General features: G+C 44.9%; 1 protein-coding gene across 3 annotated transcripts in view; it reads right to left on the reverse strand.

Annotated features, from left to right (window-relative positions):
• Positions 1–25,933, reverse strand: part of FMN1 (formin 1) — a 169,348-nt gene that overhangs the window by 39,819 nt on the left and 103,596 nt on the right. For all 3 annotated transcript variants that reach the window (XM_030214200.1, XM_030214199.1, XM_030214201.1), the window contains 3 exons: positions 16,165–16,224; positions 15,190–15,310; positions 2,608–2,700 (listed from right to left, as the gene is read on the reverse strand). In XM_030214200.1, the coding sequence (XP_030070060.1) occupies positions 2,608–2,700; positions 15,190–15,310; positions 16,165–16,224 (274 nt within the window). The remainder of the gene's footprint in view (positions 1–2,607; positions 2,701–15,189; positions 15,311–16,164; positions 16,225–25,933) is intronic.

Consider the following 25,933-nt stretch of genomic DNA (forward strand, 5'->3'; position numbering starts at 1 on the left):
GAGTGGGAAAGGACAGGGAAAAGCAAGCTAATATGTCCACATCCACGGGGGCATGGGTAAGGCAGGGAAAGGGCTGACGTATGTGCCTTCAAACTGAAGCTGCTATAGCCTCTAACACCCCGGCTAACAACAGGCAAGCCAGGAGCCACCCCCAGGCAGATTTTGATGGAGCTCGAAGAAGCTGCAGCCACTCTGCTTGGGGAGATAGAGAATACTGAAGAGGCAGTGGAGCTAGCTGGCCATGAGGCACTGAGAAAAGTTGAGTGCTCTCTATCTCCCCCTGCTGGTTGATGGACACAACCCATACGTAATGGCTTCATCTGCTTGATGACAAGGAACCTTATGTTTATTACACTGACTGATCGCTTTATGAATATACCAACAAGGCAGCTTACCTGAGTGCGCTAACAGACAGATGATCAAAAGCCCCGTGCTGTTCTAAACAGCGCTCTAAAAATAGCGCTAGACCAGTGCGGGGTGTTATTAGACCTATGATCAGAGGTAATTGCATGCAAATTTAAGCACGCAATTCTCTCTGATCATGGGGTGGAAGTGTGGGAGAATTGTGCCTGAGCATGCGCTCAGCATAATCCTCCCACACTTGTTTGACAGGTCTGGGCTATCAAAAGCCTAAACCTGTCAAACACAGGGGCTGGAGGTCCATGGGACCACCAGATCCCAACTACCCCTGCCCCAAGCAAGGCAAAATGGAAGCTGGTCTGGTGGACCTCCAGTTCCACCGACAATCTCCCCCCCCCCCCCCAGGTTCTGGGAGGGCTGGAGATCCGGTGGGTCTCCAGCTCCCCCTTTACTCTCCTCAGCATTTCAAAAAAAAAAAATAAAAAAGTCCCTGGTGGCCCAGTGGGCAAGCAACCCCCCCCCCCCCCACCGAGCAACAAAGAGGCTGGAGGTCCGCTAGACCTCTGGTCCCCCCGCCCCCCGACACAGTTCAGGGAGGGCTGGAGATACGGTGGGTCTCATCTCCAGCCCCCCCCCAACCCACCAGCATTGGCAAGGGTCCCTGGTGGTCCAGTCTGAATTCCCCCCACCCCCCTACCTTGGGTTGGAGGAGGGAGGTAGCCTGCCTTCCTCCTCTTTCTTCGACGCCACAAAATGGTGGTACCCAGCCCTGCCCAGTGTATCATGGGATGCGCTGGGCGGGGCTTCACACCATATAAGGGAGTTTCTCCCTTATATGGTGTGAAGCCCCACTCAGTGCATCCCAGGATACACTGGGTGCTGCCTTTTTGCGCGGGGGGGGGGGGGGTCGCCCAGAGACTTTTTTTGAAATGTTGAGGGGAGTTGGGGGGAGGGGCTGGAGACTCACTGGATCTCCAGCCCTCCCTGAATGGGGGAGGGGGATCATCGGGGGGACCAGAGGTCCGCCAGACCTACAACCCCGTGTCGCTGGACAGGGCTCACCATTCCTCCCCAATGGTCTGCAAACCCTAACGCCAGCTTGGAGCTGGCATAGGGTTTGCCGCGGCCAGCAACCTAATCTTTGGTGTGCTGGTCGCTGATCATTGGGGATGAATATGTTTAGCCCTGTTTTGCATGTATTTGCAGGCTAGTTGCTTTCAGAGCCCTCGAGCTTGTTGTTTCACGCGCTCGGGGACTCTGATCATGGGGTGGTAGCAAACGCCGGTGCTAGTATGGCGCTAACAGCCTCTAGCACCGGCGTTTGCTTCTGATCATCCCCCTAGTTTGGTAGGTGGCTATACTCAATCAGAACATGACTGAACACTGGATAAAAGTCAGAAAGCTGCTCAGCTATGCAGTGCAAACACTGGATACACATCTTTACACTACACAGCTAAGCAGCTTTTTGACATGTCACTGTGTCTGGAAAAACGTGAGCCCCCAAAACATTTTGCAATACCAACCTTGAACTTGCACCAAATTAATTAAAATTTTACGTGTACAAAGTGACATCTATTTGCATCACTGACACCAAATTACATAGGAATCCCTCATCCCAGAGACTTTTTAATTAAAAAAAAACTGTTGTCACAAATCTTTGTTTCCAATGTGACTTAATTACTTACATAGTCACTGCCGTAATCCGTGATGTCATTGCTTGTTGATAAAGAAACAAAATGTCAAAAGAAGATCGAGTTTTAATTAAAATACTCAGAGTTGAAAAAGTATATGGAGCTAAAAGATCAGATTTAAACATTTGGACTCTTCAGGTTGACATTAACTGTGTTAGAAACTAACTTTTGGGTAGTGTTATTTAAAGTTTGACATCTCAGTGACGTTAAAGTGAATTTCTATGAAACCAAACATCATCATTTGAAATAGATGTCACTTTGTGCACGTACAATTTTAATTAATTCAGTACAGGTTCATGGTTGTTATTGCAAAATGATTAGGGAGCTCACTTTTTTCAGGACACAGTATATATAAAACAAATTGCTAAAGGACTGACATCACAGCTAGCTGGTAACCCTATTCATAGAAGACACCTCTCTGGGTGCTAGGAGGTGCAGAGCAACCCCAATAGTAAGCAACTCCTTAACTGTGTCCAGAGAGGCAAACTGTATTGCGTTTGGCACCCCAGTCATTTTGCAATGTTGGTGCCTATCCCTAAAAAGAATAATTGCTTACCCTTCTGAATAAATGTTTCCATTTTATCCTTGAAAGGCTGGAGATGCTCTTCTGGGGACTCACTGCATACCAGGCTTGTTTGCTTCTCACAGGCTGTAAATAAAACATCAAAGTGATATCCTTCTAGTTGTACACATATGACCGAAAGAACATGTTCATTCTGGGGATCTATTCTGCTGTGTATGCTTTCAGTTTGTTGTATTAGGATTTAACAACCTGCTTTCCATCAAGACATCACGGGGATTTACGTAAACAATAATACAATAATGCAACAAAAATAATCATCCTACAAATCACCACAACACAATGTAAATTAATAACAAATTCATAACAATAAAAGAGAAACGTCTCAATTGTAAATCATAAATTCCAGAAACAAAATCCCTGCTATTGTCTGGATAGTAAGCAGCCGCCATCTAGATAAAGGGGCAACCACTACTGGTACCCAGATGGCAGTGATATCCAGTCTGCTATCTAGATAAGTCAGGAAAGCCTATTTGCTGTCCTAAGTTACCCAGGTAAGTAATCTAGATAGTGGACTAAATATTACCACCCACTCTATCCACCCCTGCACTTTAAGGATAATATCAACTTTCAGCAGAGCTATCAGAATAGTGCCATTGAAAATTGCTGGTTAGACCCAGCCAACAGAATATATTCTAACGGCTTCTTTTACTAAGCTGCGCTAGCAATTCCGGAGCGGCAAATCAGAGGAAGCCCATAGGAACTAAATGGGTTTCCTCTCATTTGCCGTGCCAGGCATCGCTAGCGCGGTTTAGTAAAAGAGGCATTAAGTGCTTTAAAATATCGGGCCCCGTGTTTTAAATTTTTTTTCCAAAACAATAAACGCTAGACCTCTCTCAACTCCAGTGATAAATGATTCCATATCTCAGGTCCTGAGTAACTAAATATAGACTACCTTGTATTGGATAATGCACATATACATGAATATTTTTCTACAAACTAACAGGACAATATTCAGCCTGAAATGCTGTGTGGTTTTTTTAAGCATTGACAGCTGCAGGCTGAATTAGGCCGAGATCTTCAGTGCCGGCACCTATCCAGGTACCGGCATTGAATATTCAGGTGGTTGGTGCTGCCTGGAGTTATCGGGGTACAGCCAACATTCAGTTCCAGACCCAGATAGCTAATGAGGCAGTGTTTTATTTATTTGCTGCATTTGTACCACACATTTTCCCACCTATTTGCAGGCTCAGTGTGGCTTACATTAAAAGAGTAAGAGGTTCAGCATATCGTTACAATTAATGTACAAGAATAACAGGTAGGTAGGGTAAATAAAATGATAATACATAACATACAAGTGGGAGTAGGAAAAAGTGTAATGTTCAATCAGTGGCGTCGCGAGGGCAGCTGACACCCGGGGCGGGTCGCCGCTGCGCACCCCCCCCCCCCCGGGTGCAGTGCGACGCACCCTCCCCCCTCCGTAGTGCAACACCCCCCCGCCCGCCCGCGAGAACATACCTGGAAGGCGGTAGAGGGGCGGGTGGGCGGGCCAATCCGCCGAGAGCACGCCGCTGGGAGGGTGTCGGCGCCTCGCTGGTTCCTTGCTCTCTCTGCCCCGGAACAGGAAGTAACCTGTTCTGGGGCAGAGAGAGCAAGGAACCAGCGAGGCGCCGACACCCCCCAGCGGCGTGCACCCGGGGATTGTAAGCTCTTTGAGCAGGGACTGTCTTTCTTCTATGTTTGTGCAGCGCTGCGTATGCCTTGTAGCGCTATAGAAATGCTAAATAGTAGTAGTAGGAGACAGAGTCCCCCAAGACCTGAAGATCCACCCGAGGGCGCTTGATCAGGGAAGCCTCTTCCCCCATATCTGACAGGGGAGCAGGAGCAGTGTTTTGCAGTTGAAAGGCCTGATGCAGCAACAAAATAAACTCGGGAGAGAAACGCCCCTGCTTGTGCACCTCTGCAACCTGGGCCACAGCCCTAAAGGAACTCTCAACCTCCACTCCATAGAGCGGGGGAGAGGCGCGCTGCGCATCCAAAATGGCGCCCGGCGTGTCACTCCACGAAGGAGCCACGCGGGAAGCATGGCGCTTAAACTTCGCCATCTTCTTACCGCCGCCCAACTCAAAGGCAGTCATACCAGAGGCCGTCCGAGCTGCATGGGCGGCCGACGTCGGAAGGGCGGACATCGGGGGATGGGCGCCTAAGGCGGGAAAGGCCGCCGAGGCCCCAGCGGAGGAAAAACCGGCTAAATCAGCAAAGTCCGGAAGGGTGCCCAAAAAGGGCTTCTCTGCCTCCAATCCCCGCGCCTCCCCACTAGCCGCGCGATCGCAGTCCAGGGAGTGCTTATTCGTGCCCTTACCATCTGACGCCATGATTCACGAGGGAAACATTCGGGGAACCCCCTGCCCGCTAGGAAAATGTAAAATTACCTGCTTCTTGCTCCGAGCTGCAACGAATTGTGTCCCAGTGAGCAGCTGCAAGTAAAATCTTTTCTGCTTCAAGATTCTTATGTTTTGTTTTCGTTTTTTTTAACGGAGCCAGCGGGAGGGGGTAGAAAAGGAGGGACCTGGCACCACCAGGTTTGCACTTGCTCACGAAGAGTCCTCAACCTCAGGTACTCAACAAAGCCTAATAGGCGTGGAGACCAAGCCAGAGCTGCTGCGTGTGACCACACACCTGCTAGATAGAGAGAATACTGGGGATTTCCTGGTAACACATGACCACATATCGAGAGGCAAAAGATTGCTCTCTATCTCCACATGCTGGTAGATGGACACAACCCACCAGTCTATGGATTGATCTGCTTGATGATATGGAAAGTACGTGATGAACTTTTGGTATTTCGTGTTGGTAAGTCAATTAGGTCTCACATATATGATGGGGCCTCTCCATGAATGATTTTATGAGTTAAGGTGCAGATTTTGAATGCAATTCGATCTTTTAATGTGGTTTAACATGCCTGGTTGTGGTGCCCGAATAACTTCCGCATCTGCTCAACTCCAAGCAGCACCAGTGGGTTTTGTGCCACTAAATATTAACAGTTGGGGTAGCCTGTGCAATTCAAGTGGGCAAGAGCCTCTCCTGGATGGTTAAATTGTTTTATTTTTATATCTCACATTTGCTGAAGGCTTATATATGTTAATATAAAGTGAACATTACAATGTACAAGGTTAAGAAAATATTTGCGTAGCAGAAGAACATGCTTAGACAAGTGCATTGTCTTAAAGAACATATGGTATAAGACTGTGTGATATCCAATGCTAGGACCTTTTTAAACAGGAAGGTTTTTAAAAAGGATAGATAGTTGTTTATGTATCCTATTTCCTTTGGAAGCAAATTCCACCATTTTGTACCTAAATAAGGGAATGCACTGGTGAATACAGATTTGTATAGATTTTGAAAATCAACCCCTAAAGCAGTGGCTCCCAAACTTGGGCCTGGAGGCACCCGAGGCTCGGAGCAGCTTTGATTATAGAGACAAGCTGTGGCATTTTTTATTCCTACTATTTACTTGTACCAGCATCATTTTAAGAAGCTTGTTTTCCTTTTTCACGTTAGCCTCGAAAGCAAATAAGTACCAGGACCCCTGAGGCAGGCACAGTTATACCGAAACATGGCCCATGTTGGGTGTTTGTGAAAAAAAGGATTCTCGATTGTTCCAGTCTTGAGGGCCCTGCTGTGCTTTTTTCTATTACTTTTTGTGGTTTTTGAACTCCTGAACCCTCTCTTCTGTTACCTGGAGGCACCTCAGCCAGTCAGATTTTTGGGATATCCACAATGAATATTCATGAGAGAGATCTGCATACAGTGGTGCACTTGCTCACATTAAATGTCATCTGCCATTTGTCTCCCAGTCTTGTAAGGTCCTCTTGCAATTTTTTACAATCCTCTTGTGATTTAACAACTTTGAATACCTTTGTGTCATTGGCAAATTTAATTACCTCACTAGTTATTCCCATCTCTAGATCATTTATAAATATGATAAAAAGCAGCAAACCCAGCACAAAACCTGGGGAACCCTACTATCTACCCATCTCCATTGAGAATACTGACCATTTAACCCTACTGTGTTTTCTATCTTTTAACCAGTTTTTCATCCACAATTTGACACTGACTCCTATCCTATGACTTTCTAATTTCCTAAGGGGTCTTTCACGAGGTACTTTGTCAAATTCAATTCAAGCGACGTCTTATATACTGCTAATATCCCCTAATTAGCTAGCTTTTCCATCCTAACCTCATGGGCAAAAGTATTTCAGTTTAAGATAAACAAAGACAAAACACATTGTCTCATGCTTTCATCTCAGCACAATAAAATAATTCCAACTTCACTTGATGTCAATGACTTTAAGCTACCAATCTTAAATAGCCTGAAAATCCTTGGTGTCAAGCTAGACAACCACCTGTTTATGGACCATCAAGTGAAGGCTGTCGTGAAGAGAATGCAATGTGGCGGCTAAAGTGTATCCGAAATTGGCTACCTAGAGATCTATTCTGCACTCTCGTTCACTGGCTGGTCCTTTCTCACCTGGACTACTGTAGCGGGATATATGCTGGTTGTCATGACTATTTACTACGAAAACTCCAGACAGTCCAGAACACGGCTGCTAGATTAATACTAGGCAAATCGCGCTTTGCCCATGCACAACCATTGCGTTTTGACCTGCACTGGCTCCCAGTCAAAGATCGCATCATCTTCAAAGTCTGCTCTTTAACGCACAAGATCGTTTACGGAAAGGCCCCTGAATACATGCTCGACCTAACTGATCTGCCCCCAAGAAATGCTTTGTCAACATCGTGCAACTTTCTCTGTCTTCATTATCCTAGCAGTAGGAAAGTCAGATACAAACATATGTTTGCTTCGTCTTTCCCATTTACCAGTGCCAAGACTTGGAACGGACTGTAGAAGCAATTAAAAGGGATATTAGACCATCAACTATTTAAGAAGTTCTTAAAGACATTCCTATTTATGAAAGTCTATTCATTAACGAATCCCACCATTTGACTCTCCCGTTGTAGTTTGAAGTGGGACTTCTACCTGATTGTTCTTGTTGGACAGTTTTTCCTTCCCATGTCTTTTCTGTGAATTCTACCTAACTCTGTCATCCTATGTTTCTACCTTTCATTTATTGTAACTTTTCTTGAGCTACTGTATGCCACATTGAGCCTGCGCTTGTGGGAAAATGTGGGATAGAAATGCACTAAAATAAATAAATAGAGTTCAGTGCAGTTTACATGGATTAGATAGATATTACAATGGATAGCAAACTAATTCATGCCAGACTAAGGGAGAGTTAGGTCAGGTAGATATCTTTTGAAAATCCAGATACAAAATATCAGCTGGCTCATCTTTATCCCCATGTTTATTCACCCCTTCAAAGAAATGTAGCAGAAATGTAACGGGACCAGAGCTGAGAGAGTGAGAGAGAGAAGGGAAAACTGAAGTAAGGGCCGAACCTGCATGCTTTTTACCACTGCTGTCGGCCACTATATCCCCAACGAGGTAAGTCAAGATGACTTTTAAAATTCAGAGGGAGGGGGCCTGGAACTCGAAGGGAGGGAGGACGACCCTGGAACTCGGAGGGAGGGACGACAACCCTGGAACTCGGAGGGAGGGAGGGAATGAACTTCCGGTGGATGAAATATTGGGGGTGCTCGAGCACCCACAGCACCCACGGAGTCGGCACCTATGATGTATTGCACCAGAGAACATGGTAGGAGCAATCTATCAAGTGGGACTGAAACCATGACCATGCGGTTCCTGTGATTCCAATGTCCCTTAGCCTACCAAGAAGCAGATCATGATCTACCAGATCAAATGCTGCAGAAAAATCAATAAGACAGTAATAGGGTAGAGAGATTCTGGGAAAGTGCAATCTGGATTGTAGTCAGCATAGCAATAAGGGCTGTTCGGTATTATAAAAAGCACAAAAGCCAGTTTGATTGGGGTGAAGGATACATGTATCAATATTGTCTGTTAACCATGTCAGAACTAAAGATTCTGACACTTTAGGGGGTCTTTTACTAAGCCGTGGAAGCATTTTTAGCTCATGGTACAAATCAACTGGAGGTAAACGCCGAGACCTCCATTACATTCCTATGGGCGTCTCAGCGTTTACTGCCAGCTGACTTCTATCATGAGCTAAAATGCTACTGCGACTTAGTAAAAGACCCCCTTAGAGAAGAATGGTAAGTTGGCTGTAGGGTGGTAGTCGTAAACATCTCTTGCAGCTAATTGCTTATGTTTGAGAAATATTACAACTAAAGGACTTCAACAACATTCAGTCTCCTAATGATAATCTACATCAAAAATTCACTATAGGGACTCTCTTTAAATTCCAAAATTACTTATTCACATATTCAATAAAACAATAAAAAATTCCAAAATCTTACATTTCTACAAGACCATTCAAGTGATATAGATCTTTTACATTCCCTTAAAGATATTTATATATCTGATTCATATTCAACTGCATGATATACTTCTTTTGATATTATATGATCTCATATCCTTAACAATCATGCCTAGACTGTATCCTAATATTTATCATCAGTTCCAATATCTTAAGAATGTTCTTCAGGTTCACTTCAGGTTTTGAAAATAAATTAAAAATCAAGGTAGAATACTTTGTTGTTTTCAATGACTGTGATATCTCCAATAATCAATACATCACCAAACGATGACTGTTGATCGAGTTTCACAAAATCTATCCATTATCTTCCACGTCAGTCAATTGGACAGGATTCTTCCGTGGTTATTCATTAGTTCTCAAACAAATCAAAACATAGAGTTTGACTGATGTTCCCAATTGATTATCTTTAACTATATCTTTAAGGAAATATAAAATATCTACATCACTTGAATGGTCTTGCAGAAATGTAAGATTTTTGAATTTTGTATTGTTTTACTGAATATGTTAATAAAGTATTGTGAATAAGTAATCTCTATAGTGAGATATTTTTATGTTTGAGCACACAAATAGGCTGAAAGTTTGTTTCTTGTTTTGTTTACTTTATATATGCTTCTCTGTAGCTTAAAAATTAAATAATTGATAATTAAAAAAATGTAATAATACAAAAGAGACTTTCTATAACAGGAAAACATACTAAAGGCACTAATTATGGTGCCTATTTCAGGTCTGTCCAATAAAGTGGATGAAAATGCACTTAAATGTAAGGTACCAAGTAAAGATGAGAAGAAAATCAGAATAGTAAAAGCAAAGGCAGATGAAACAATGGCTAAAGATGTAACAAGAGTTAGCAAGACTTGTTTTCAGGTACATTGGTGAAAGGCGGAAGGTCGGGTGGAATTACTCAACAATTACTTCTGTTTGGTATGCACAAAAGAAAAACCAGGCAAAGGTCCACAAAGGTTTGACAGTGATATTTATGGGGATGATGTTTATGAAGAACTTAAAAAACTGAATGTGGACACAGTGATAGGACCAGATAAGATACATCCCAAGATACTAAATGGCTCCTGCTGCTAGCGCAGGGTCCGTTTCCCCACAGCTTGGTAAAAGGACCCTTTAGAGAGGTATTGATGGGCCTGCTAAAGGATGTGTTTAATAGATCCCTGGAAATTGGAGAAGTACCACAGGATTGGAGAAAAGCAGATGCATGGAATAGACTTCCCGAGTCAATACGTCAAGCTCAGTCTCTGGCTGTAGTTAAATCTAGCTAAAAACTCACCTTTTTGAGGCTGCTTTTAACTTCTAACTCCTATTAGGAGTTAAAAGCAGTCTCAAAAAGGTGGGAATGAGAAAACAGACATGGGAACTGAGCAAGTGAACTCCTATTCACTTGCTCAGTTCCCATGTCTGCTTTATCATTCCCACCATTAGTAACATAGTAGATGACGGCAGACAAAGACCTGCACGGTCCATCCAGTCTGCCCAACAAGATAAACTCATATGTGCTACTTTTTGTGTATACCCTACCTTGATTTGTACCTGTCCACTTCAGGGCACAGACCGTATAAGTCTGCCCAGCACTATCCCCGCCTCCCAACCATCAGCAATTCCCTCATACTTTATTTGTCCTGTTTATCTGTCTTGATTAGATTGTAAGCTCTGTTGAACAGGGACTATTTCTTACATGTTTAATGTACAGCTCTGTGTACACTTAGTAGCGCTACAGAAATGATAAGTAGTAGATGTGGCCCCTCTTCACAAAGGTGGTAATGGAGAAATGGTGGGAAACTACAGACTGGTGAGCTTTACCTTGGTGGTCAGTAAGGTAATGGAGATGGTGCTGAAGAAAAGGGTAATCAAGTATCTAAAATCCAAAGAATTACAAGATCCAAGGTAAAATGGCTTTATCAAAGGTAAATCTTGTCAAATGAATCTGATAGTATTGTTTGAATGGGTGACCAGAGAACTGGATCGAGGGCAGTGCTGGATGTGGCTTACTTGGATGTCAACAAAGCCTTCATTTTTGTTCCTTACAGGAGGCTCATAAATAAACCGAGTGGCCTGGGGATGGGAACAGAAGTGGTAAGCTGGATCAGAAATTGCTTAAATGATAGGCAGCAGAGGGTGGTAGTGAATATAATTTACACAGAGGAAAGAAGGGTGTATAGCGGAGTGCCTCATGGATCAGTACTAGGTCAATTCTATTCAATATCTATGTGATTAACATTGCCAAAAGGTTAGAGGAAAAGTTTGCCTTTTTGTGGATGGGTAAGATATGCAACAGAGCACGAAGGAGTAGAAAACATGAAAAGTGATCTGCAAAAACTAGAAGGCTGGTCTAATGTTTGGCAGTTGAAATTTAATGTGAAGAAGTGAAGAGTAAATACACTTAGGAAGTAGAAATCCAAAGGAGCTATATGAATTAGAAGGTAAGAGGCTCATATGCATGGACTGAGAGAGAGACCTTAGGGTTATAGGGTCTGAAGGTGGTGAAACAATGTGATGTGACAGTGGCCAAAATCAAAGGATGCTAGGCTCCACAGTGTGAGAGGCATTACTAGCAGAAGTACAAGAATATTAACAACTCCTTTCAAGTCATTGGCGAGGCCCCACTTGGTGTATCAAGTAGAGTTCTGGAGGCTGTATCTTGGGAAGGACATAAGGCTTGAAGAAGGGCAGAGGAAGGGAATAAAAATGGTATAAGGTTTATACCAAAAGATATATAAAGAGACTTGAAGAAAAGAGGGAGAGGGGAAATATGATATAGGCAATGAAATACTTGAAAGGTATTAAAATACAAACAAATCTTTCCAGAGATAAGAAAGTGGTAGAACTATAGGATATGAACTGAAGATGCAGAGTGGTAAGTTTAAGATCAGCATCAGTGTTACAAAATGCCTAGCTACCCGCCTGGGGTTATCCCACTGCCACTTAGAGGGTTTATCCCCAGCACACCTCAGGTCTGCCTTCACCTGCCACTTGTGCTCCACACTAGCACCCTCCTCCCACCGACTGGGTCATAACTGCCTTCTGGGTGATTCTCCTGCTCTCAAATTATCCCCAGTGATTTCTAGGATACTGGAGGCCATATTCTCAGTGGTCCCATAGTTCCCAGAAAGCAATTACAGACCCTACACACAAACCACCAGGATTCTCTATAAGTCCAGACAGGCAGAATCAACAAATTGAAAATTGTTTATTGTCTTAAAAAGTGAACCATGAAACAGAAAAAGTACAATCAGCAAACAATAACAGGTAACTGAAATATGTATCAATTATAAAACTATCTACTTGGGAATGTTGTTATGGTGTTCAGTTAAAGGGACTTGGGGGTAGGGAATGGGGGTGGGTTAGGGAACTTAGAAAGAAAGAAAGTGATTTAAAATGTAAATGCAATAATTTGAAGATATGTCACTTGTGTTTAAAAGATTGAAACATAAAACTATCTAAACATTTGTTTACTTTCTAACAAGTACCTGGTGAGATCAGGAAATATGCTCCTCACAGATTATCAAACAGCATTCTGTAATTTATGTGCATACCTGTCTACCCCAGCTAAAGTCCGACCATGCACATGACCACTGGCAAAGTACACGCAATCAAATCTTGTTGTGTATGCTATTCTATAAAGAAGCCATTTACATGTTTAAATGACTACAATACTGCCACTTACACATCATCTCACCATCTACAACTATGTGGCTCCTTTGAGAACTACCCCCGTGGAGGGAAATTCTATAAAAGGGTGCCTATTTTTAGGAGCCTAGAAGGTGCTTATCTAGAGCCTACTCTATAATGAAAGTAGGTGCCCATTTTCCTTTATAGGATACTAGTGTAGTAGTGCGAATATGAACGTATAATTTAGGCATGACCATTTATACCAGCCACAGCACTAGAGTAAATGCTTGCACCTACAGTGGGGGAAATAAGTATTTGATCCCTTGCTGATTTTGTAAGTTTGCCCACTGACAAAGACATGAGCAGCCCATAATTGAAGGGTAGGTTATTGGTAACAGTGAGAGATAGCACATCACAAATTAAATCCGGAAAATCACATTGTGGAAAGTATATGAATTTATTTGCATTCTGCAGAGGGAAATAAGTATTTGATCCCTCTGGCAAACAAGACCTAATACTTGGTGGCAAAACCCTTGTTGGCAAGCACAGCGGTCAGACGTCTTCTGTAGTTGATGATGAGGTTTGCACACATGTCAGGAGGAATTTTGGTCCACTCCTCTTTGCAGATCATCTCTAAATCATTAAGAGTTCTGGGCTGTCGCTTGGCAACTCGCAGCTTCAGCTCCCTCCATAAGTTTTCAATGGGATTAAGGTCTGGTGACTGGCTAGGCCACTCCATGACCCTAATGTGCTTCTTCCTGAGCCACTCCTTTGTTGCCTTGGCTGTATGTTTTGGGTCATTGTCGTGCTGGAAGACCCAGCCACGACCCATTTTTAAGGCCCTGGCGGAGGGAAGGAGGTTGTCACTCAGAATTGTACGGTACATGGCCCCATCCATTCTCCCATTGATGCGGTGAAGTAGTCCTGTGCCCTTAGCAGAGAAACACCCCCAAAAGATAACATTTCCACCTCCATGCTTGACAGTGGGGACGGTGTTCTTTGGGTCATAGGCAGCATTTCTCTTCCTCCAAACACGGCGAGTTGAGTTCATGCCAAAAAGCTCAATTTTTGTCTCATCTGACCACAGCACCTTCTCCCAATCACTCTCGGCATCATCCAGGTGTTCACTGGCAAACTTCAGACGGGCCGTCACATGTGCCTTCCGGAGCAGGGGGACCTTGCGGGCACTGCAGGATTGCAATCCGTTATGTCGTAATGTGTTACCAATGGTTTTCGTGGTGACAGTGGTCCCAGCTGCCTTGAGATCATTGACAAGTTCCCCCCTTGTAGTTGTAGGCTGATTTCTAACCTTCCTCATGATCAAGGATACCCCACGAGGTGAGATTTTGCGTGGAGCCCCAGATCTTTGTCGATTGACAGTCATTTTGTACTTCTTCCATTTTCTTACTATGGCACCAACAGTTGTCTCCTTCTCGCCCAGCGTCTTACTGATGGTTTTGTAGCCCATTCCAGCCTTGTGCAGGTGTATGATCTTGTCCCTGACATCCTTAGACAGCTCCTTGCTCTTGGCCATTTTGTAGAGGTTAGAGTCTGACTGATTCACTGAGTCTGTGGACAGGTGTCTTTCATACAGGTGACCATTGCCGACAGCTGTCTGTCATGCAGGTAACGAGTTGATTTGGAGCATCTACCTGGTCTGTAGGGGCCAGATCTCTTACTGGTTGGTGGGGGATCAAATACTTATTTCCCTCTGCAGAATGCAAATAAATTCATATACTTTCCACAATGTGATTTTCCGGATTTAATTTGTGATGTGCTATCTCTCACTGTTACCAATAACCTACCCTTCAATTATGGGCTGCTCATGTCTTTGTCAGTGGGCAAACTTACAAAATCAGCAAGGGATCAAATACTTATTTCCCCCACTGTAGATTACACAATTACACACATTTTTTAAGCAATGTCTGTTAATTCATGTGCATAACTGTGCACCCATGTATACGCATCTCTGCGCTTAGGTGCTAGGATACTGGCATTTACATGTGCACATATAAGAACATAAGTGTTACCATACTGGGTCAGACCAAAGGTCCACCAAGCCCAGTATCCTGTTTCCAACAGTGGCAAATCCAGGTCACAAGTACCTGGCAAGATCCCACAAAAGTAAAACAGATTTTGTGCTACTTATCCTAGAAGTAAGCACTGTATTTTCCCAAGTCCATTTAATAAGGGCTTATGGATTTTTCTTTTAGGAAATTATCCAAACCTTTTTAAAACCCTGCTAAGCTAGCTGCTTTTATCAACTTACAAACCATTATTATGGTTTTATATTTTACTCTATACTCAATTGGCAGCCAATTTAACTCCAGCAAACATGGCACAATATGATCAAATCTTGTCCTTTTCAAAAGAACATGTGCAACAACATTCTGAATTAATTGCAGAGCCTAAAGAATAGTTGCAGGTAGTTCTGCAAAGCAATGTTGCAATAACTGATACAAGGAAAAACTATAGTTCTAAAATCTGATATCTCAAATACAGATACAAGCAGCACTGCAACCATAGCTTCTGTTGCTTGTGTAGGGATACAAATGTTAGTAAAACAATGAATGGATCTCATTACCTTCCAGATCCTTCTGAAGCTTTCTCAGGTCTTTCATTAGGTCTTCTAATTTTACTTGAGAGGCCAGAAAGAAGTCTTGTGGCTCCAGCAACGGGAAAACACTCTTGTCAGTTCCAGCTTCCTTAAAAATAAAAATGAAATGCCATGAGATTACATGGGTCCTCTCTGAATGCAAATGAGAACATATGCACAGCCCTTGTGAAGTTACTATAATACGCAGATGAACACCTTCAGAACCCTCATATGCTGTCACTAAAATACCAATGAAAACACCTCCATAGTCCAATGTCAGTCGCCCCTACTGAATGAGTAGAGGTTTTCAACCCAGTCGTCAGGGCACACCCAACCAGTTGGAGTTTTCAAGATATCCCCATTGGATTATAAGGCACTCAGACAACCCTGTTTGATGGACGGGATAGTAAATCTCTAACAAACTTGGAAACTTGGTAAACTTAGTCGGTTAAGTGCTGAATATCAAACTCAGTTTTCCACTCAGAGAAAAGTCTAAGGAAAAAGGTTGATCGGGATGGAGAGTGGGGACCTGAGACCCCATGGTGCTGCACCCCTAAAATGTTTTTCTTTTTTTTAGGAAGCCAGAAGACACGCCTAAGTTGCTTTTTTATTTAATATGACTGAGCAGAAAATGGGAATAAAGTCCTACCAGACCAGAAGAGGTTGCACGGGAAGCCTACCACCTGCTGGAGATGGAGAAATACTGACTGGCCAGGAGGTTGCACAGAGTTCTTAAGTGATGACATCACAGCTCAGTATTTCTTAGTCTCCATCTGCTGGTAGGCCAGCATAAACCCAAGTGTCTAGACTGGTCTGGTGGGACATTAAGGAAATCTGCATTATTATGAACCATAAAATAGTACAACATCTTTTAATCACAAGTAAATGATGTTCACCTTTAAACCAGAAAGAATAATATCCTGAAATTCTTGCCGTGTAAGATAAAAAGGAAAAGATTCTGACCTGATCATAGTAGCGCAGGTAGTAGCTGACAATATAATCCATGAGGCTCATGGAGCTGTCCTGTAAGAAGGAAGAGTAAATTCTCAGGGTTTTCATGTAGCTGCTGCATTGCATAGCACCTATCTCACTGTTTCCTGTGCTATCTGTGATAGCCAGTCTACTTCCTATTGTTTTAACATAGCTGTACACATGGAAGATGCCCTATAAATAATGAAAGCAATTCTCATTAAACTGTCTAGGAGCAAAGAACCAGGTACTTTTGTACTCACATACCTCAAGCACAGGAGTACACACGTTCAATCCTTGAGAGATGCAAACAGCTTGGTTTTCCAGGATATCCCTAAGAAATATATATAGTTGTTTGGAGATAAACGCATATATTTCTTAGGGATATCCTGGAAAACCAAGCTGTTTGCAGTTCTCAAGGACTGAACTTGTGTACTCCTGTGCTTGAGGTATGCGAGTACAAAAGTACCACATACCACATCAAAAATCTTTATTAAATATTGTGAAGGGGAGGATAAGGGGTTTGCACAGATGGAGGTGGAGGAGGGAGAAGGAAGGAGGCTCAAGAGCCGAGGGAGACAGAGCCGAGCCCTACCTTTAATCATTCCTCAGAGAGAGAGAGAGAGAAGGAAAAAGGTAGTGACCCCTAGAAAATGGAGGTGGGAGGACTACATTTCCCAGCATCCCCGGGGAAAACCCTGGTATAGGGATTATTGGCCCCAGCATTCCCCGGGAGAAGGCTCTGACAAGGCAAAGGAGGGACACCTGGAACGTAATCAAGTAAGAGAGGAACAGCAGACCAGGGTGGAGGAGAATGAGTCCATGGACTGGCAAGCTGCTGGAGAGCAGGAGCAGGAGGCGGACTCTGGGGAACCTATGGACCTTTCTGCTTGGGCTCATGCCTTGAAAACTAAACTGAAAAACCAGGTGAACTCTTGGTGCCAGAGCTGGGTTGAAAGTGGAAAGGGGAAGGATCATGCGGGAGGAGGGTCAGTGAAGTAATAGAGTGACCCTGAATGGGTAGGATCCTTTCCTCTTTCCCAAAAGAGTTCAGGCTGTGTTCTGTGAAGAGACTGTGTGTCTGAACTGAGTGCTAAGGCATTAAGCACTATGGAGTTGAACTGTTGGGAAAACAAACCTTCTTTTGTGTGGGGGAGGGGAAAGTAAGTTACATTGTTTTTTTTTCTTTTTTGGGCTGAGGCCCACAGAACGGTGTGTTTTGGACTACAGAGGAACCTATCTGTGGGGACTGTTAACTGGGCTCCAACTGATTTGTGCAGCTGTTGGAAGGGAACTGGTTTTGCGTTTCTGCTGTACCTGGGCCCTGAGAGGAAAACAGGAGAATTGTTTTGAAGGGCTGCAGGATTGTTTTTTTGAAAGTTACTGAACTGTGAATCCCTGACAATAAAGGAGCGTGGTGACTTTTACCTTTTTTGAAGTTTATTTTCTTTGAGCCCTGCCCTGTGGACTGCAGTGGGCCGGGCGGCTGAGTGGCCTGTGTGGAGGCAAGATCCCGAAAACCCTCCGGCGGAGGGTAGGATTTTCACAATATCCAAATACTTATTTAAAACAAATGGGATATATCCACTTAGACTTATTTCAACCTCCCAATTCCTATACACCCTGACTCCTACATAACTAATACAACATATCTGACTCACCACTCCATAAACATTCAACTTATTAACACCATATTGAGACAGCATGGGCATAATTATACATATATAAGAAATTTTATTTCAACTTTTCATCCTGCAAGTGAAGGAATGCAAGCTGGATTTAATTACTTAGAAAGTCTAGCTTTAGTTAAGCTAAAGGTTAAAAAGGTCAGAGACAGAAACTTCTTTCACCCCTTGTGAGTGATGGATTGCTAATGCTAGCACACACATCTGTATACCATTAAATCTTGAGGGGATACTATTATGAATGAACAAAGCATGAGCCAGACATACTGTAGTTTAAAGCTGGTTAAATAATTTTAGAAGTTCTTGATATGTAGATTTTGTTATAAGGAATACTGATTCTGTGTATTTTAGAATATGTCTTATTTTAGAATATGTTTATTCTGTGTAGTTAATATGTAGAATACCTTTTTAAATCTAATGTTTGTTCAACTCTTTGCCTTACGTTCTGAGTAGGGCTGCAGTGAAAAGGTCAGCATATGGTTTGAATTTTCTGCAGTCCTGGCTGGTTTAATGTATGGAGCTGATAGGTGAAAAGGGTCAGAAAAAGTCTTGATTAATTATAGGTAAATGTAGGAATGGTCCTGAAAGTAATAACAGACTATAGCTGTATGCTATTAAGTAAGACTGGCCCTTGACCCCTTAATGAATGCCAGAGTTCAGTTAGCAGTTAGTATGAAGTTGATTAGGAATATGAGAATGTCCCTTCGCCCCTCAATGAACCTAAGTTAATCATAATAAAATGTAAGAGATGGGAGCCACAATGTCTAGCGTGAGAGGCCCCAGGTCATAGGTCAGTTTGAGAAATATCAAACCTATGTAACTGATATTTTTAAAGTAATGATTGGCTGAGGCAAGGTAACCAATCTATTCTTTACCATCTGGAAAGTAAGGGGGGCTAGAGAGGGGGATAGCACGGTATTTAAGTGGGAGTAGAAGCAGCTTACGTCAGAAGGAACAGACAGAAGAAAGAGAGCTGAAGGAAGACAGACAGCAGAAGAGAAGAAGCTGAGACAGAAGCCACAAAGACACAGAGAGCTGAGAAAGAGAAGAAGAGACTTAATGCTGATGTCCTACTATGTTTGCTGGCAAATAAAGAAGATTTCTCCCTCACTCTGGTGTGTGCTGTTTGACTCCTGAAGTACCACAGATTCTGCTAACAATAGGGGTAATTCATGCATCAATTCCTGCAACAATTCTTGGTGTCAGAAGTGGGATCCTGAACCGGCACCCAACTGACTGAGGAACATTCGCCGGGTATGTATTCTGTATTCTGTATTGTAATCCTAGCTAGGAAACTGTAAACCAGCCCCTCACAAATTGAGGGAAGGGGAGTCTGATCAACTCTCAGCGAAGGCCTTAGTAGCTTTTAGTCTAGTGGAGATTAGAAGCGAAACCGCTTGAGCTTATCTGTATCTGAGAAATTTGAAATTGTTGGGTGGGATTTTCTGTATGGAATGTGTGATGCTTGAATGTTAAATGAGTGCGGACTTCTTATAGCTGCGTTTCCAATTAACGCGAGTTCAATTGGCCAGTGACAGAAGGAAGCGATTGTTGTCTGTCTACCTAGTGTCTCAAGAGTGTGGACCCCTTACTGCACTCTCAAAAACTCCCTCCCTTTTGTGTGTTGTAACTGTAAGCATTATGGGAGGGAAATCGTCTAGACAAATTGATACTCCCCTAGATTGTATGCTTAAGAATTTCAAGAAAGGATTTTTAATTAATGATTATGGACAGACTTTAAGCTCAAGTACTCTAAGAACCTTGTGTGAAGTTGAGTGGCCATCTATGGGAGTGGGGTGGCCCTCTAGTGGCAGCTTAGATATTGAAGTAATCCGGAAGGTCTACAGCATAATTGTAGGAGAACCAGAATACTCTGAACAACTCCCCTATATAGATTCCTGGGACAGCCTTGTGACTGACCCTCCCTCTTGGTTGAAAACTTATATGGGATTCCCAGTAAAATTCATGTTGGGCCGCGTTCAAAGAAAGATTAGAAAATCTAAATTGGAAGAGGGAAAGAGCCCCAGGAAGCCTACCACCCAATCGGTGGCTTCCGCCCCTACCCTGTCCGAAAAACCCATACTCTCTGATGACCCCTCAGATCTTGAGCCACCACCTTATGGCCCATTGTTGGGGTTCCGTGCCACCCCCAGAGATCCACGCCGCCCAGCCCAAGCTTCTCCAGCACAGGCTTCTCCGGATAGCTCCTCTTCTGTGCAAACCCCGTCACATCCTAGGGTGGACCTTTCAGCCAGCCTCTACCCTTCTTTGCCACATTCTCCCCTGCTAACCTCTGAAGACCCGCTTTGGGCTCCACTCCCTGACTCCTCAACTCCCGACAGCCCAGCCTCTCCTTCTAGTACCCCTACCCACTCATTAGGGGCCCGGCATCCCTTTCAATGGACTGAATCACCTGTGACCACCTCTCAGTCTACGAGTACCCCTCCCCATCCCTCAGGGGTTCAACACGCCTCCACTGAATGGGTTAGACCTGCTGCAATCACCTTTGAGCATGATAGGAGGGTAGCTCCTAGCTCTGCCTCAGGTTCCATTCCCACCTCCTCGAGAGTTCTGCCCCTGCGTCAGGTAACCACCACTCGACCGGATCCTAATAATGAGGGTCAGGTTATGCAGGCACAGGCCTACCAGTATGTACCCTTCACAACCACCGATCTCCTGAATTGGAAGACGCATTACCCCTCTTATACTGAAAAGCCTCAGGCAGTGGTGGACCTAGTGGCTAGCATTATGGCCACCCATAACCCAACCTGGACTGATTGTCAACAACTTCTCCTGACCCTCTTCACAACTGAGGAGAGGCGGAAGATTTTACAAAATGCTGAGGCCATCACGCGAGCGCGTGCCCCCGAGAGGACACCGGACCTAGAGGAATGGGTTAGAACTCGGTTCCCTCGTGCAGCTCCAGCTTGGGATCCAAATAATGAGCAGCATTATGAACTGTTGTCTGGCTATTGCCGGGACTTGCTGGAAGGTATGAGGAAAGGCATAAAGAGGCCCATTAATCTGGCAAAGGTCTCTGAAATTCTCCAAGGGGCAACTGAATCCCCTGGGGCCTTTTTAGAGCGACTAATTGAAGCCTACAGAACATACACCCCATTTGACCCTGAGGCACTAGAAAACCAGAGAATGGTGAATAGTGCATTGGTGGCCCAGAGTATGCCAGATATCCGGAAGAAGTTGCAGCGTCAGGAGGGATTCGCAGGGATGAATACCACCCAGCTAATTGAGATCGCAACCAAGGTTTTCATTAATAGGGATCAGGAGGTGCGCCGAGAGGCAGACCGGAAGATGCAGAAGAAGGCCGACCTTTTAGCAGCAGCCATTACTAATTCCACCCTTAACCGAGGTCGACCTCTAGCTAATGGGAAGCCAAAGTGGGACCCCGGACCGCCAGCCAGGCCCCGAGATTCCTTCAATCAATCCCGGCCAAGGGGGGAGAATCCCAGACCAAGATTGGAGAGGGATCAGTGTGCCTACTGTAAGGAAAGAGGGCACTGGAAAGATGAATGCCCCCAGAGGCGCCAGGGACTGAGAAGGGGACCAGGAGATCGAGGAAGCCGAGGCCGAGTTCGAGAGGGAAGGTATGAGCCTCCTGAATCTGACATCATCGGGATAGCCGAGATGGCAGAATGGGAAGAATAGGACAGACCGGGTTCCTACAAACTGGGCTCCCAGGAACCTATGGTCAAGTTAACTATAGGGAGCCGCTCAATTCCATTCATGATTGATACAGGAGCTGAACATTCTGTTGTGACGGAGCGATTAGCGCCTGTGTCTGGAAAAACTGTCCGAGTGGTGGGAGCCACGGGGGTGCAGAACCGGAGGCCCTTTCTGACGACCCGTAGATGCCAATTAGGCTCACACACAGTCACTCATGAATTCCTGTATATGCCAGACTGTCCAATCCCTTTGTTAGGTCGAGACCTGCTGTCCAAGCTTAGGGCCCAAATTTCTTTTGACTCTGATGGCCAGACTTCAGTCTCCTTCCGGCCCCCGACATCCAGCCCTAAGGGTATATTGAGTTTCTGCTGCCCCCTTGAAGAAGAATGGTGGCTGCATCAGTCGCATGGCCAAGTTGACCTACCCCTGGCAGACAGCTTTCAGGTCAGTGGGGTATGGGCAGAAGATAATCCCCCAGGGTTGGCCCGAAATATTCCTCCTGTTCATGTAGACTTACTTCCAAGTGCCCGGCCAATCCATCTTCGCCAATACCCAATTCCCCGAAAGGCTCTGGAAGGGATTCAAGCACATCTGAATCGTTTGTTATCCCATGGAATTATTCGACCTTGTCAGTCTCCATGGAATACGCCACTGTTGCCAGTTCAGAAGCCAGGGACTGAGGACTACCGGCCAGTCCAAGACTTATGAGTGGTCAACAAATCCACTATTTCATTACACCCTGTAGTGCCTAATCCATATGTCTTGCTGGGATTGATACCTTCTGGAGCTACCCATTTCACGACACTAGACTTAAAAGATGCCTTCTTTTGTATTCGGGTGGCCCCCGCCAGTCAACTGCTTTTTGCCTTTCAATGGGAAAACCCAGTAACAGGAAGGAAGCTTCAATATACATGGACCCGCCTGCCACAGGGGTTCAAGAATTCCCCCACCATTTTTGGGACAGCCCTAGGGCAAGACCTTAAGACTTTTAAATCTGAGCCTTCCAGGCGAGTTTTACTCCAGTATGTAGATGACCTCCTGATTGCAGCAGTGACTCAGGAAGAGTGTTTTGAGGCTACCAGAGAATTGCTGGAGCTACTCTTGGATGCAGGCTATAAGGTCTCACGCTCAAAGGCCCAACTTTGTCAGTCAGAAGTGAAGTATCTGGGCTTCTGCATTTCCCAGGGAAGTCGGAGACTGGATGTCAGTAGGAAGCAAGCAGTTGCTGCAATTCCCCAACCCAAGTCCAGAAGGGAAGTTAGGGAATTTCTGGGAGCAGCCGGATTCTGCAGAATTTGGATTCCAAATTTTGCATTGATGGCGAAACCCCTTTACCAGGCCACAAAGGGGGGTGACAAGGAACCATTTGAATGGGGATCTACTGCTCAACAATCCTTCATTGCCATAAAGAAAGCCCTACTCCAAGCCCCTGCGTTAGGCCTTCCTGATGTGGAGAAACCTTTCTCATTGTATGTCCATGAGCGACAGGGGGTTGCTCTGGGCGTGCTGACCCAGATGATGGGATCCTGGCAGAGGCCTGTTGCATACCTGTCTAAACAGCTGGATGGAGTGGCTAAAGGATGGCCAGCCTGCATGAGGGCCATTGCAGCAACAGCCTTACTGGTCCAGGAAGCTGATAAGCTGACCTTGGGGCAAGAACTGGTTGTTAAAGTTCCCCACGCAGTTCTCACCCTCATGGAGTATAAGGGCAACCACTGGTTTACAAATAACCGCATGGTTAAGTACCAAGCTAGCTTGTGTGAGAATCCACGGATACACCTGGAAACAGTGGCTACATTCAATCCTGCCACTCTTTTGCCAGCATCTGAGGGACCACCGGATCATGACTGTATCCAAACCATGGATGAAGTGTACTCCAGTCGACCAGATCTTAAAGATGTTCCTTGGAGGGACCCAGATGTAATTTATTTGACAGATGGAAGCAGTTACGTGGAGAACTCCAAGCGATTGGCAGGCTATGCTGTGGTGACAGAGGACAAGGTGATAGAAGCAAGAGCCCTGCCCCAAGGAACTTCAGCCCAGAAAGCAGAACTTGTGGCCCTCATACGAGCTCTGGAGCTAGCAGCAGGACTGGTAACCAACATTTATACTGATTCCAAGTATGCCTTCACAACTCTACATGCTCATGGAGCTTTGTATAAGGAAAAGGGACTCATAAATGCCGCAGGCCAACCTGTTAAGTATGGACCTGAAATACTTCAGCTGCTAGAGGCCCTAAGAAGGTAGCTGTCATTCACTGCAGGGGACATCAAAGGATAGATACTCCAGTGGCCCGAGGGAATCGCCATGCTGATCGGGTGGCCAAGGAAGCTGCTCGAGGACCCTTAGCAAGTACTGTGACTCCCCTGTTCCAAATTCGATTGCAAGAATGGACGCCTATGTACACCCAAATGGAAGAGAAATGGGCTCAAGAGGAAGGTGCAGTAAGGAGACCTGATGGCTGGTTACATCTCCCTGATACCAGAGTTCTGGTGCCACGCCACCTAGCTTGGCCTGTAGTGTCTCAAGCTCATGATCTGTCACACTTAGGGAAAACAGCACTAGCCCGCCTACTCAGTCGAGTAGTGGTGCTGGAAGGATTGGATAGTCTGGTTGCCACTGCCTCTGCCCGATGTACTCTCTGTGCCCAGAATAATGCTCGTCAGGGACCCCGTATTCCACCAGGAGTTCAGTCTAGAGGACTAACACCCTTTGAGTCTCTAGTTATAGACTTCACAGAAATGCCCAGGAACGGTAGGCTCCGATACCTCTTGGTCATGGTTTGTACTTTCTCTGGGTGGGTGGAAGCATATCCTACAGTCACTGAGAAAGCCACAGAAGTAGCTCGAGCCCTCCTTAGGGATGTCATCCCCAGGTATGGACTGCCCCTTGCCATAGGTTCAGATAATGGTCCCGCCTTTGTTGAAGCTACACTTCAGGCCCTGTCCCGCGCATTGCACATTACCTGGAAATTGCATTGTGCCTACCGTCCCCAGAGTTCAGGGCAGGTTGAGCGGGCAAACAGAACCTTGAAAAATAGCCTAGCATAGATTTGTCAGGAAACCCAACTGAAATGGCCACAGGCACTGCCATTAGCCCTCTTCCGCCTCCGATGTACCCCAACTAAAGGAACAGCCCTCTCTCCCTTTGAAATTGTGTATGGGAAGCCCCCAGCCATTTTGCAGGGAATTAAGGGAGACATAGGGATTTTAGGGTCTGCCCAGGTGCAGGAGCAGGTAGCCCTCTTGGGCAGGATAATTTCTGAGCTTCAGTCTTATGTGAGAGAAATAAACCCTGTCCCCTTCCAGGCTCAGGTACATTCCTTCCTGCCAGGGGATAGAGTTTGGGTGAAAGACTGGAGGCTCCAGCCTTTGGGGCCCCGATGGAAAGGACCTTTTACTGTTTTGCTTTCTACCCCTACAGCTGTGAAGGTCGCAGGGATAACTCCATGGGTCCATTGGTCTCGAATCAAGTCTGCTGACCAGACTGAGTCCAGCACGGATCAGACGGAGCCTAAACAGTGGAGAGCAGAAAGTGATCCAGCGGAGCCATTGAAGTTGCGCTTGACCCGAACCAAAGAATCTACTAGCTGAAAAGAAGGGTCAACTGCATACTGCAGGAGCTGCTGAACTTCGGCTTCACACTGAGACTCTTTCTGTCCAGATTCTGGCTTTCTTGGAATTTGAGAGCTTGATCCTTGTCAGTTGAGGGTCTATCCCAACTGGTATAAGAACTCAAAGACTGAGAACATTATATTAGAATAATCTGTGATTAGCACAGATTGTTGAAATATTATTGCTTAATTAGTTAGCTGTATTTGTTTTAGATTAGGAAGAAAGAAAATGTTAGTAGTTTGGATGCTTTTGTTGTTTTCTACTCCTTGCCTCCTTTTTCCTAATACCCCAACTCACTCTAACCTTTGGTTACACTCAGTCCAGGAACTAATTAGCCAGGCAAAGATTACTTCCCCTTGTATTGTGTGTTCCCGATTTTCTCCTTATACTACAGATGTCCCAGCTGTTCCTGTCCCTGTGCAGCTCCCAGCTCTTATACCTCCCTACTTTTCGAGTTCAGGCCCTTGGAGCCAGGATTATACTTGGTGGTCCTTTTATAATGCTACCTCCCCCTCTGAATCTTCTCTAAGGCCAGTCTTTACATCTCCCTATCCAGCTTCTGGAGTGTTTTGTTTAACAAGAAGCATCTCAACTGTTCTTCCCATTCCCTGTAACTATACTAATGTTTTCCCAGAAAAAGGGGAATCTGTGTGGGTAGTCTCTCCAGGTACTCCTATGTGCCCTACTACCATACCTGCAGATTATGACCAGGGTGATTATCTGGCTCCTAACCGTACTACTGAGAAGACTATAGTGTCCCGGCCTATTTTCTACTTTCATAAG

This window comes from Microcaecilia unicolor, chromosome 9 (assembly GCF_901765095.1).
Source record: "Microcaecilia unicolor chromosome 9, aMicUni1.1, whole genome shotgun sequence".
NCBI classification, from domain to species: Eukaryota; Metazoa; Chordata; class Amphibia; order Gymnophiona; family Siphonopidae; genus Microcaecilia; species Microcaecilia unicolor.